A 12,357-nucleotide genomic window follows, 5' to 3' on the forward strand; every position below is an offset into this window, starting at 1 on the left:
AGTGGTTAATAGCCAGGGTTCTGCAGCTAGACTTCCTGGGTTCAAATCTCAGCTCTTCCACCTATCAGTTTTGTGACCCTGGGCAAGTTACATGACTTTTCTGTATCTCTGTGGGGCTAATAACAGCATCTATATAAGGATGTTGTGAGGACTCAATTAGTAAATACATATAAAGTGCCTAGAAAAGTATCTGTCATAAAGTAAATGCTATGTAAGTATTTGTGATTCTTCTTACATTTATCCTTTAGGAAGATGAATTTAGCAGCAATGTATAGAAATGGACTAGAACAAAAATTTCCCTGCCTTTACTCACGCTATTTCACCCTCAAGGACAAGCACTGCCCAAGTTTTCGTAATTATTTAAATATTCATTAAATGTATCATCTATTAAGCTCAAATGCCATCTCCTCCTCGACCACCTGGACAGAAAGTAGCTACATCATATATTTGACACTTATTTCTTATGTATATAAATTTATTTCTCCAAAGAGAGCACAGGTTTCTTGAGAATAAAATATTTTTTCATTTACTTAAATGCAATCTCTCAGAATATTTAGTACAGTTCCTTACAGACCATACATACTTCAATAAGCATTTGTTGCGAGACTGTCTGGAATAAAGTCCAGTGGTATAAGAAATATTTATGGGAAGATCTAAGGACTACTTAGAGTAAATTAAAGATTTATTTTATTAAAATGAATGGTACTTTTTTTTTTTAATTTTTTTTTTCAACGTTTATTTATTTTTGGGACAGAGAGAGACAGAGCATGAACAGGGGAGGGGCAGAGAGAGAGGGAGACACAGAATCGGAAACAGGCTCCAGGCTCTGAGCCATCAGCCCAGAGCCCAACGCGGGGCTCGAACTCCCGGACCGCGAGATCGTGACCTGGCTGAAGTCGGACGCCCAACCGACTGCGCCACCCAGGCGCCCCTGAATGGTACTTTTAAAATGAAATAGTCATAAATGAAATAGCCTTAGAAATCTCTGCCTTTTAAGTTAGTGGGCTGGTCAGCAAAACTAATCTGAAGACGGTCTGTTTTTGAAACAAACCTATTTTATTACAGCTGAAAGTAGACCCAATGATGTTCCTGGGGGAATAACTTAATGTGAATACACCACTAAAGGGGAGACCTAGAAATTTTGCTCTCCCATTTTCTTACTTGACCCAACCAACTGCATTTATCTTTACCCCTGTTTAATCTCTAATGATAGTATACAGTCCCTAGTTGAACAGATCTATATTAAAAGTCAACAGCTGCCTTTTTGCTCAATATATACAACAGCCAAGTGTCAAAATGCCAAATGTGACCTTTTATTTATAGCAAAGCTAGTATAAAGAGACACGCAAAAAAAGTGCAGCCTTTTCCTCCCAATTAAGAAAAAAAATACAGTTCAAACAAATGTCTCTTTGCTTTAAAACTGGAATCATACACTGTAATGTCATATAAGTAAATTACATGATTTTGGTATACACTCATAAATACATGTATCATTGATCGTAACACCCAAATCCATATGCTTCTCTATTTTGTCAACTCTAAAGCAATAAATCTCAAAGGAACATCACATTTTGCTTGCTCATGCCATATCTGGTAAGGATTCTCCTCCCTGTAATTTACAGCTAATGAGAGAATACATAGTAATGTTCGCATAGGTGTGTTTTTGAAGAGTGACTTTGATCCAGATACTTATTTTTAGGCACCTGATATTCAAAGATCCTTAGGTTCCTTCATAGCTCTTATTTAACCTCTCTTGTTGAAATGCAATAGCTTTGCTAAATATTACTTTTTCATCAGTCTGTAGCCAACAAAGAATGAAACAATGCAGCCACAATATCCAATCAGTTGTTATCAACTGGATCAGGTGTTGCATGTAATCAACTTTTTAGCAGCCAGCTGCTAGTTGGCCAAAGAAAACTCGGGAAAAATTGTGCCGCTCCAGAGCTTGAAAATAAAACATTCTGACAACCAAAAAGATATGAATGTCATGTTTGCATAAATCATCATAGACAGGTAAGGCTGTAACTATGAAATTTATACCTATATATTGTCACCGCTGTCACTGTACAACCTAATCTCCTGGGTTATGTAGGGTGTATAAAATAAACTCACTATGTAAATCATTATCCATTCAAGTTGCATGATTAAGCTCTTATTTACAATTCAACAATAACAATTTCATAAACAGCAATATTTCATTATGTGACTAAATTTCCCCTGTAAGATTATGTAATATGGTCCACTGCTTACATACACATTAAAATGAAGTATGGGGCGCCTGGGTGGCTCAGTCAGTTGAGCGACCCACTCTCTGATTTCAGCTTGCGTCATAACCCCAGGGTCGTAGGATGGAGCCCCGTGTCAGGTTCTGCACTGAGTGTGGAGCCTGCATAAGATTCTCTTGCTCCCTCGGCCCCTCTCCCCAGCTTGTGCATGCTCTCAAATTAAAAAAAAAAAAAAAAAAAAAAATGCAGTATGGAAAAAACACAAAAACTCACAGTTGCATTACAGAAACTAATAACAACTAGAAGAAATTTTATTCTATAAACAAAAACTAAATCCTCAGTTATACTACTTGTCAGGTTTCTATAAAGAAACAACTATCTCATATATTTCAAACATATTTCCAGCCTTTCAGGTGAAGCTGACTCTATACTCAACTGTAAAGTTTACAGACCACTAGGTCTTAGATATATTCCTTTAAAAATAACTTCCAAGGGCACCTGGGTGGCGTCCGACTTTGGCTCAGGTCATGATCTCACGGTTCGTGGGTTCGAGCCCCACATCAGGCTCTGTGCTGGCAGTCTGGAGCCTGAAGCCTGCTTCAGATTCTGTGTCTCTCTCTCTCTGCCCAACTGCCGCTCACTCTGTTTCTCTCTCTCTCTCTCAAAAATAAAATAAAACATTAAAAAAAAAAGTTAAGAAAACAACTTCTGAACTAAATGATTTTCACAGTACACTGCAGTTGTTACCCTTTAACCTACAGGAGAACATAAAGTTGGAGTCTGAGTGTGCATAGCAATTAGAAGGGATGAAAAAAAGCATTAATCAAATCTGAATGATATAATTTTTATTAATAAAAAACTCTCAACTACAACTTGTCTAAAATTACATAGCTAGTAAATAGCAGGACTGGGATTTGACTATGTCAGTTTTGGTTTGACCCCAAAATCTGTGTGCCCTTTCTACTATGCTAGGCTGCCTTTCATTTAGAAATCTGTTTTCTTCTTCAGTCTGTTCCAGAAACCTATGAACCCAATGCAGGCCTTGCTTTTTGTACTTATATGTGTGGCTTACATTACCACTACCACGGACTTCAGAGTCTCTCTTCCTAGATTGGGTTCGGCTGGGTTTCAGTTATATTCAAATTCAGACACAACATGTTGCCTTAAGTTTCTGTTTAGAACAAGGCAAGCTCTAAGTAAATAAGATAGGTAATAAAAAGGGAAATGTTAAAAAATTCAAATGTTATGACTTTTTATATAATAATTATGATTAATACTTGAGCATTTTGCTATGTACTAGGCCATGTGCTGATTCCTTATATGCCATATTATATTTCCTCACAACCTTCATTTGAAATAAATATACAGTCCCTATTTTATAGCTGAGAAATCAAATTACATGCCCCAGATCATAAAACTCATAAAAGGGAATCCAAGAATCAAATGTAGATATGGCTGACTCTAAATCCCACAGGACCATTTTAAGTTTATTGTGTTGCAACTCCAGTATAAACCTAGTATTTGTCAAGAAAGGGATTAAACAACCCCTGTTCCAGGTCAGACTCTGCTGAACAGTGGAGGATTGCTATACGGACTACGCTGTGCCAGCTCTGAAAGCCTTGGCTCTAGCAGCCAAATGACAGAATTTAAGAAGTCTAGTCAGTCTAATAAAGGCAACAGCATCATCACTCTGTAATTTCTTTATCACAATTTCCTTCCTTTTAGTGATCTCCATTTACTTATGGCTTCTGTCCATGTTCTTGGTCCCAAACTTCCCTTCTCCACAACTTTTAGGCCTACTGGCCTATATCCTTCATCCCAAAGGGCCTATATCCCTGTTGGTAATGGTAAAAAGAGAGGACTTCTGGAACCAAGGTTGTAAACGAAATAAATGCTTTGTTCAGGAAATTTAATCTTCTATTGGAAAACTGGCCTACACTGTAAAATTTACAGCAACAGAAGTGATTTCAAGCTTCAAGTACATCCTGTGAACACTATAAAAAAGACTGGTCTCAGGATTTTTATTCAAAGTTATTATTTCCTAAGTATTATTTATACTGATAATGTCACTTAAAGAATTTTAATGGTTATTATTTTTGAGAGATGGAACACAAGTGGGGGAGGGGCAGAGAGAGAGACAGACAGACAGACACAGAATCCGAAGAGGGGTCCAGGCTCTGAGCTGTTAGCACAGAGCCCCATATGGGGCTTGAACACATGAACTGTGAGATCATGACCTGAGCTGAAGTTGGATGCTTAACTGACTGAGCCACTAAGATGCCCTTAATGTCGCTTCTTAAAAGTGTTCATTTATTTTTGAGACAGAGTGAGCACAAGCAGGGGAGGGGCAGGGACAGAACACAAGATCTGAAGCAGGCTCTGTGCTGACAGCAATGAGCCTGATGCAGGGCTTGAACTCATGAACTGCGAGATCATGACCTGAGACCAAGTCAGATGCTCAGCCGACTGAGCCACCCAGGTGCCCCAATAATGTCACTTTTTAAAAAACCAAATAGGGATGCCTGGGTGGCTCAGGTGCTTAAGTGTTCCACTCTTGATTTCAGCTCAGGTCATGATCTCACAGTTTGTGAAATCAAGCCCTGTGTCAGGCTCTGTGCTGACAGTGCAGAGCCTGCTTGTGATTCTCTTCCTCCCAATCTCTGTCTCTCTCTGCTCTTCCCTTGTTCACATGCATGCACTCTCTCTTTCTCAAAATAAATAAACTTTAAAAATAAAATAAAAAGCCAAAAAAATGTTTGTACCACTTTACCATTTTGAAGTATTATTGTTTGAAGTAAAAGAAATTTACTGGCCCAAATATTTAACTGATGAATAGATAATGGATAAATATATCTGGCAATAAAAAGACTAATTACTAAAGTACTAATATTTACTATAATATGGATGAACCTTGAAAACATTACACTAAGTGAAATAAGCCAGTCATAAGAGACCACATGTTGTATGATTCCACTTACATGAAATGTCCAGAACAGGCAAATCCTTAGAGACAGAAAGTAGATTGGTCCCCTCGCCTAAGAACAGGATGTTGGGGGGTGATGGCTAAGGGATGGGAGTTTCTCTCTGGGGTACTGAAAATGTTCTAAAATTTTCCAAAAAAAAATTAAATAAAAAAAAATTTTTTTAAAGCAGTGTACTGGCAAAAGACTCAAAAGACCATTGAAGAAATTGTTAGTGCTTTTTAAATTAAAGGAGAACATAATTTCAAGATTTTTGCCCTCTTAGGTAGAACCAAATTCTGTCCTTCACTATGTCAGGTCCAAAGTGATTGCCAAAATGAAGTTCTAGACAGACTGCTTTGTTCAAACTGATGTTACAAAGCTCCTTCATGCGAAAGTACCTCTGTAATCACTTAAATTGTTACCATTCAGGGGAGAGGGCTTATTGTTTAATAATTTTTTATTATTTAATAAATGGTGTTTAATAAATATCTGCTTGGGCAGCTTATAATTTTAACGTTTTAAACCAACGACCCCAATCTGTAGGCCAGGATCTACTTGTGATCTTGAACTCTAACATGAGAGATGTCAAGCACCACAGTCCCTTATCTGAGGTTTCCAGGATTTCCTGTGGAGAGGGTAGTGGGTAGCAGAATGGGAAATGATACTCTTTCAAAGTCTTTCACTTCCCCAAGCACCTGCCAGTTTTTATACTTGGGCAAAAAGAAATCTCTTCCTCACAAAATGTCAGCCGTCTCCTAGGTGTCAAGTGGTTTTCTCCCCCCATGAGGGATAGGGGTGTGTGTGGTGGGGGAGGCTATTAGAATAATGTTCTTAGCTTATCTGTGTCCCCTCACTTATTCCTTCCCAGGTCAGAGGAATGACTTCGACTGGCAGTTATGAAAAAATTGGGTATATGTGGTCCAACTTTTTGTCCTTGGGAGCAAGTCGCCCATAAGGAGCCCTCATTTCCTCTGTTCTTTCATGCTGGAAGTCTTATAGGGCAGGTGCCTCAGTCCTGTTTGGGACTGGATGGTTAAGTTTGTTCAATCGTGAGATCCAGTAAGAAGAGGAAGTTGCTTGCCCACAGATAAAAGCCATGTTCTCCAATATTCTCTTTAGCAGCAATAAAATAATATCATGGATCCTAATTATTCTTTCTTTCCCTCAGTTCAGAATAACAAGCAGGAAAGAGTGTGTCGGTTATTGTGACTCCTTACACACTCTAAACAATTTTAAAAAGAATGAAAATCTTAGGAATAAATACACTCTGACAGACTACAAAGTGAATGTGATAACCAACTGTATAAAAGGAAATTTTGATTAGACATAAAGGAGGAATTCCTCTATGTACTGGAAGAGACTTTTGGAAAACATTTGGAAATCTTCGTTAAGAACACTAAGAAAATTCATCTAGGATGATTTAGGATGGTATAACCCTAAACGGTCACTACAATCTTTGCTGTAAAGGATGATGCCTCAAAAAAGGAATCTCTAGATCATTTTTTTCTAGATCATCTTTTTTAGTTTATTTGAGAGCGAGAGTGAGAGAGAGAGCGAGAGCGCGCGAGCGCGTACACATGAGAGGGGGAGGGGCAGAGAGACAGGAGAGAGAGAATCCCAAGCAGACTCAGCACTGGCAGTGCAGAGACCTATGTGGGGCTTCAACCCGTGAACTGTGAGATCATGACCTGAGCCGAAATCAAGAATCAGACGCTTAACCAGCTGAGCCACCCAGGAGCACCGAGATCATTTTATTCACCAGAAGCAGCTTTGCTTAATTGTTGACCTTGTTAGAATTAACTCAATAATAAAACTCCCCCCACCCCTCCCCCAAAATTTGTCTCTTTAGAGATGAGAAAACAGTGACAGTGAAGTTAAGGGACTTGTACAAAGCAAAGGACATCACTTTAAGACTAAAACCCAAATCTCCCTCTTCTGTAATCTGGCAAGAACTTCAGCCACTTAAGAATTTTAATCTTGTTGGAGCACCTGGGTGGCTCAGTCGGTTGAACATCCAACTTCGGCTCAGGTCATGATCTTGCATTTTGTGAGTTCGAGCCCTGTGTTGGGCTCTGTGCTGACAGCTCAGAGCCTGGAGCCTGCTTCAGATTTTGTGTCTCCCTCTCTCTCTCTGCCCCTCTCCTTCTCATGCTCTCTCTCAAGAATAACATGAAAAAAAAAAAAAAAGAATTTTAATCTTGTTAAGTAAAAAAAGGTATGCATAAGATATAGGTAATACTTCAATGAAGGGTTTTCTTGAAGGGAATATGCAACACTGAAACTCAAATCTCATGTGCAAAGCATGGACATGTGGGAAAAGATGTAGAAATGGCTATTCTACATTGGCTAAATATAAAAAGCCTAAGAAATCAAACCAAGTCATGGATGTTAAGTTGCTTCAAAACCTATAAAGCACTATATAAAATGAAAGATACTGCTATGAGTTCCAGTAACAAGAAATTTGATCGTGGCACAGCAGAATTATGCAATTTTGCCATGATATTCAACTGCCATTCAGTATTTTTTATTAACAGAAAACACTAAGGGTCCTTACTGAAGTGGGGGGGGGGGGCGCGCCCCCATGTACTTCCTTCATACCTGTTTCATTAGGTCTTCAGAAGTTTGTGCAGAACCTACAGGGTATCAGAACAAGCTCAGGACATGTTACCACATACAGACGAGAAAAGAAGGAATGTACTTTCTCTGTATTTGCACCAATACAATAAAAACAAACTAACAATTCTGCCAGTATGAAGCATGGCCCATAAACTTATGAGAGTACAGTTTATTAGTCAAGATTTTAGGAAATTATCCTATTCAGTTATTTATTGTTTTTGGATTATTTCATTTCCTTCTGTGGTACTTCAAGCAGAAACTGAGGAGTAGAGAAACTAGAATATGGTGATGAAAGACTAAATGAAGAAGAACAGTACAGGAGTAATGCAGAAATGCCAAGAGAGAAGACGAATTTCACTTGTGATAAGCCTGGCCATATTTTTTTTAACATTTATTATAAAAAAATTTTTTTTAATGTTTATTTTTGAGAGAGAGAGAGAGAGGCAGACAGACAGGCAGAGAGAGAGGGAGACACAGAATCCAAAGCAGGCTCCAGGCGCTGAGCTGTCAGCACAGAGCGCAACGCGGGGCTTGAACCCACCAACTGTGAGATCATGACATGAGCCGAAGTCGGACACTTAACCGACTGAACCACCCAGGTGCCCCTGGCCATTTTATTCTTGATACTGCCTTATACCCAAGAACACCCAATAAAGAAAATGTGTCAGTTCTCACAGTAACAAGTTCTGAGCTTTAATTTCAAAAAATCAACATGTTATTATAAATGAGAACAGCAATACAACAATATCTAAACTTTAATGAGCACTTATTGTGTGTTAGGCACTTTCTAAATGTTTTACATGGATTAAATCAATCATCATAATAATCCAATGAGGCAGGTACTACTAATATCCCTATTTTACAGAGGAAGAACTGTAAAGAGAGGCTAAGTAACTTGCCCCAAATCAAAGAGCTAGTAAATGAAGTTTGGATTTGAATCCTGAAACTTTCTGTACTAGTTCATGGCAGTGGTTTTCAAATTATATCTGCAGAACCTTTCGGCTCTAGGATTCAACTTTCAAAATATATTTTGTTCACTTAAAACACTGCAGTAAAAACATCACAGTCAAAATATGCTGTATTTAATGCACTGAGGGAATCAACACAATAACCTTTTGCTGCTAGGCTGTCACTTCTGTACAGATCTTAGAATAAAGCTGGTCCTGTCGCCTCTGCGATCTTACTCGAACTTCCTGTAAATGTTTCATTGATTTGGAAGGTGGAATTCTGTCCAGATTAAAAAAAATTTTTTTTGAGTAGATCTGTCTGCTCAAATAAAAGTGTACACTGAGTGTACAAACTCTCTATCAAACTTCAAGTGTATCTTACCACAACGCAAGAGCTCAAGAGTCAACAAAGGAACATCACATTTAAGTTCTGGGGGGCTTACTGTCTGATATATTTAAGGTGATAAACAGGGGTTAGATAGGATTTTGAAAAAATTTCCTACCGTTCCTACTATCTCCTGTTCCAAGCTACAAAGTTTTTAATTGAAGGGTGACATGGCAAGGGAAACTGTTAGGAGAAAGATCACCTCTCCCACCTGTTTTAGCCACCCATCCCCACTGACACTCCGGACCTCGTGCCCACAATTTCCTGCCCTTCCACTTTGCCGTATCAATCACTCCCAGCTAGTCCTTCAATTCTGTTGGGTTCGCGATGCCACTGACCATATACCATCAACTGTTTCCTTTATTAACTTTTACTTTTTATCCAGCTGAGAATCCATGAACCAGCATTACAGGGACATTTTGGCTAATAGTTAAACACCTTTGTTCCTTTGTGATTTTGTTGCATTTCACTGGCAAACTCCAATCACGAAGGAAACGTTCTATTGGTTTTCACCACTGACTGGTATCAAAGCAGCCGAGCACTACCAGAGGTCAACAAGGCAGTTGGCTGATCGCACTGTATGTTCTTCACCACTGACTTCAGTGAGGCTTCCACACTGCTAGACAATCCTACTATGCCACTGGTTGGCATGCTTTCTCTGCAATTATTTACCTATTTCAAACATTTTCTACTTCCTTCGATCAGCGGACTTCTGTCCCTCCCATCTCTGCAGCAACTCACAGCTGAAGACTTTGTCTACTGTTATGAAGGAGTTATGCCCATCCTGCACAGTTGAAAATCCATGCATAATTTTCTACTCCCCCAAAACTTAACTACTAATAGCCTGTCGACTGGAAGCCTTGCCAATAGCATAAATAGCTGATCAACACATGTTTTGTAGGTTATATGCATTATATACTGTATTCTTAGAATGAAGGAGGCTAGGGAAAAGAAAATGTTAAGATAATCATAAGACAAAATATTTACAGTACTGTATTTATTTAAAAAAAAAAAAAAAAAGGTCCACGTATAAGTGGACCAGAGCAGCTCAAACCCATGTTGTTCAATGGCCAACTGTGTATCTTTCCCACGGACATTTAGTCTATTTTTTACATTGGGATTCACCTAAAAGCACGTTGCAGAAAGCATCTTCTCTGCTAGAACAGTGAAACCTCTTTGCCCCTAAGTATAAAAAGCCCCAAAGCCTCATAAACGGAGTCACTGCACATATAATTAGGATAAAAAAAAACAGGTCATGAAGTGGATGTCACACATATAACTGTACAAACTGACACTAACATTTTCAGAAACAGCATATGTAGTTTCATCAAATTCCAAACCATCCTATCCTTTCTTACACACCTCACAAGTTTAAAAAAAACTGAGATATAATCGATGTATAACATCTTGTACATAAGGAGTAGAACGTGCTGCTTTGATACATTTATATATTGCGAATTTACCACAGTAGCATTAGCTAACAGCTCAGTCACATCATAATCATCATGCATGTTTTACCATTAAGAGCTCTGCTAGAACTGTAGAGGCAAGAAAAGGAGAATTTTTTAGTGTGTTATTTTAATAACCCGTAAATCTGACAGCATGATTTTGTGTTACTAGATCTAGATGGAGGAGAGGAGGCAGGGAGGAGGGAGCAACAAATGTCCCAGCTACAGCTTTCTTTTTTTTTAAGAGCTAAATATACTGCAGGATAAATACAGACCCGTAAGTAATACTTAAGAAGTAACTTTGACAGCACAGTGATACATTTTTATAACAAATTATTCACGGAGGGAGTCTGACAGTCCCAACCCCCCTATATTCCCTTCACCTGCACTGAACGAGCAGTTAGAAAATAGGCTCATTCCCTCATTCCAGTCAGCTCTCCTGACAGCTGTTACGTTAATTACAGGGCTGGTCTCACAGGTCTGGGTGAGTGTGAGTGTGTACAGGTACGTATGTGCGATAACGGCCCAAGCTGAGAAAAATCCTGCACCCGGGATCCCCTTCAGAAAAATGCCTACTTCTCTCCGGAGGGCACCACCTTGTCGCTGCTGCCTCCAGCTCGGTGGTGTTCCAGCGGGCACCGCTGCTGCTGCCGGGCTGCCTGCAACTCTAATGTGTTATTTAATTTTGTAACTACTATTAAGATCTCTAAAGCGTTTTTGTGATGCGCTGGAATGAAAGATGCTCCATAAAATGAAGTTTATTATTAGTATTATTATAGCTCCCGGGCCTAAAATAAAGCAAAATTATAACCACACAGACTTCAAAGGGAAAATCGGAAGCCACATGCGTCTTAAACACAGCCGAGCGGGCAGGGGATGGGCGAGGGCGCGGGGAGGGGGACCCGCACGCAGCACACCAGCTCCTCCAGCGCATTAACCCTGCCTGGTCGGGCCACCGGGCACCCGGCCGCAGCTCCCTCCCTCGGGGGACCGGGGCCGGACCTGACTCCCGTCGCAGCTCTCTGGTGGTCCTCGCACTGCCCCACGGGCTACCTCGCTCCCAGCCCCGGCTCCCCGCCTCGTTTCTAATTCCTGCCCAGGCGCCTCAGTTTTCTCCACAGCGGTTTCTTCCCGTCTCCCACCTGGACTCCCCTACCCCCGCCCCCAATCCAGGACGAAGCTCGTTCCTCCTTGGTCCCTCAGGTCCGGCGACCGTCTCCCCGCCACCCCCCTTCTCCGTCCGGGACCCGCCAGCCCAGCCCAGGTCTCCTCGCCCTTCGGCCACTTTTCGCTCAGCCCGGGGCGCCGCTCCCCTCAGCCCCGGGGTCCCGCTCGCGCCCGCGCGTCCTCCTCTCCATTCCCTCTCCCCTCCGGCCCCCGGGGCGCCCGGCCCCGCCGCCCCGGACGCCTCTCCGCCCCCTCCCTCCTCAGGCCGCCCCCCTCCTCGCACCCGCCGACCCCGTCTTCCCCTCGGCCGGGTCTCCCCGCCCCTCCCTCAGCCCTCAGCCCTCAGCCAATCCCCCGCCCGGCCCCGCGCGCCCGCCGCTCACCCGCGGACTCCCCGGTGTTGATCCAGTCCGGGTTGGCGATGCTGGCGATGGCGAAGATATCGGCGGCCAGAAAGAGACATCCTGAGATGATGGTCAGTTTATCCATCTCCCCGCCCCGCTCCCCCCACCCCCCGAGCCCCGGGCAGGCCGCGGCCTCACGCCTCCCGCCCCATGGGCCGCCGCCGGGGCCCGGAGTCCCCGCGCCGCCGCCTCGCGCCCCCTC

At 41.6% G+C, this 12,357-nt stretch overlaps 1 protein-coding gene across 1 annotated transcript in view; it reads right to left on the reverse strand.

Moving 5' to 3' along the window:
- The window catches only part of MOSMO (modulator of smoothened), a 62,822-nt gene extending 50,551 nt beyond the window's left edge, over nt 1-12,271 (reverse strand). The window contains exon 1 of the mRNA XM_040458804.1: nt 12,135-12,271. Within this exon, the coding sequence (XP_040314738.1) occupies nt 12,135-12,240 (106 nt within the window). The 5' untranslated portion in view covers nt 12,241-12,271. The remainder of the gene's footprint in view (nt 1-12,134) is intronic.
- Nucleotides 12,272-12,357: the final 86 nt, after the last annotated feature.

The sequence above is a fragment of the Herpailurus yagouaroundi genome, unplaced genomic scaffold, assembly GCF_014898765.1.
Source record: "Herpailurus yagouaroundi ecotype Mexico unplaced genomic scaffold, PumYag 222, whole genome shotgun sequence".
NCBI lineage: Eukaryota > Metazoa > Chordata > Mammalia > Carnivora > Felidae > Herpailurus > Herpailurus yagouaroundi.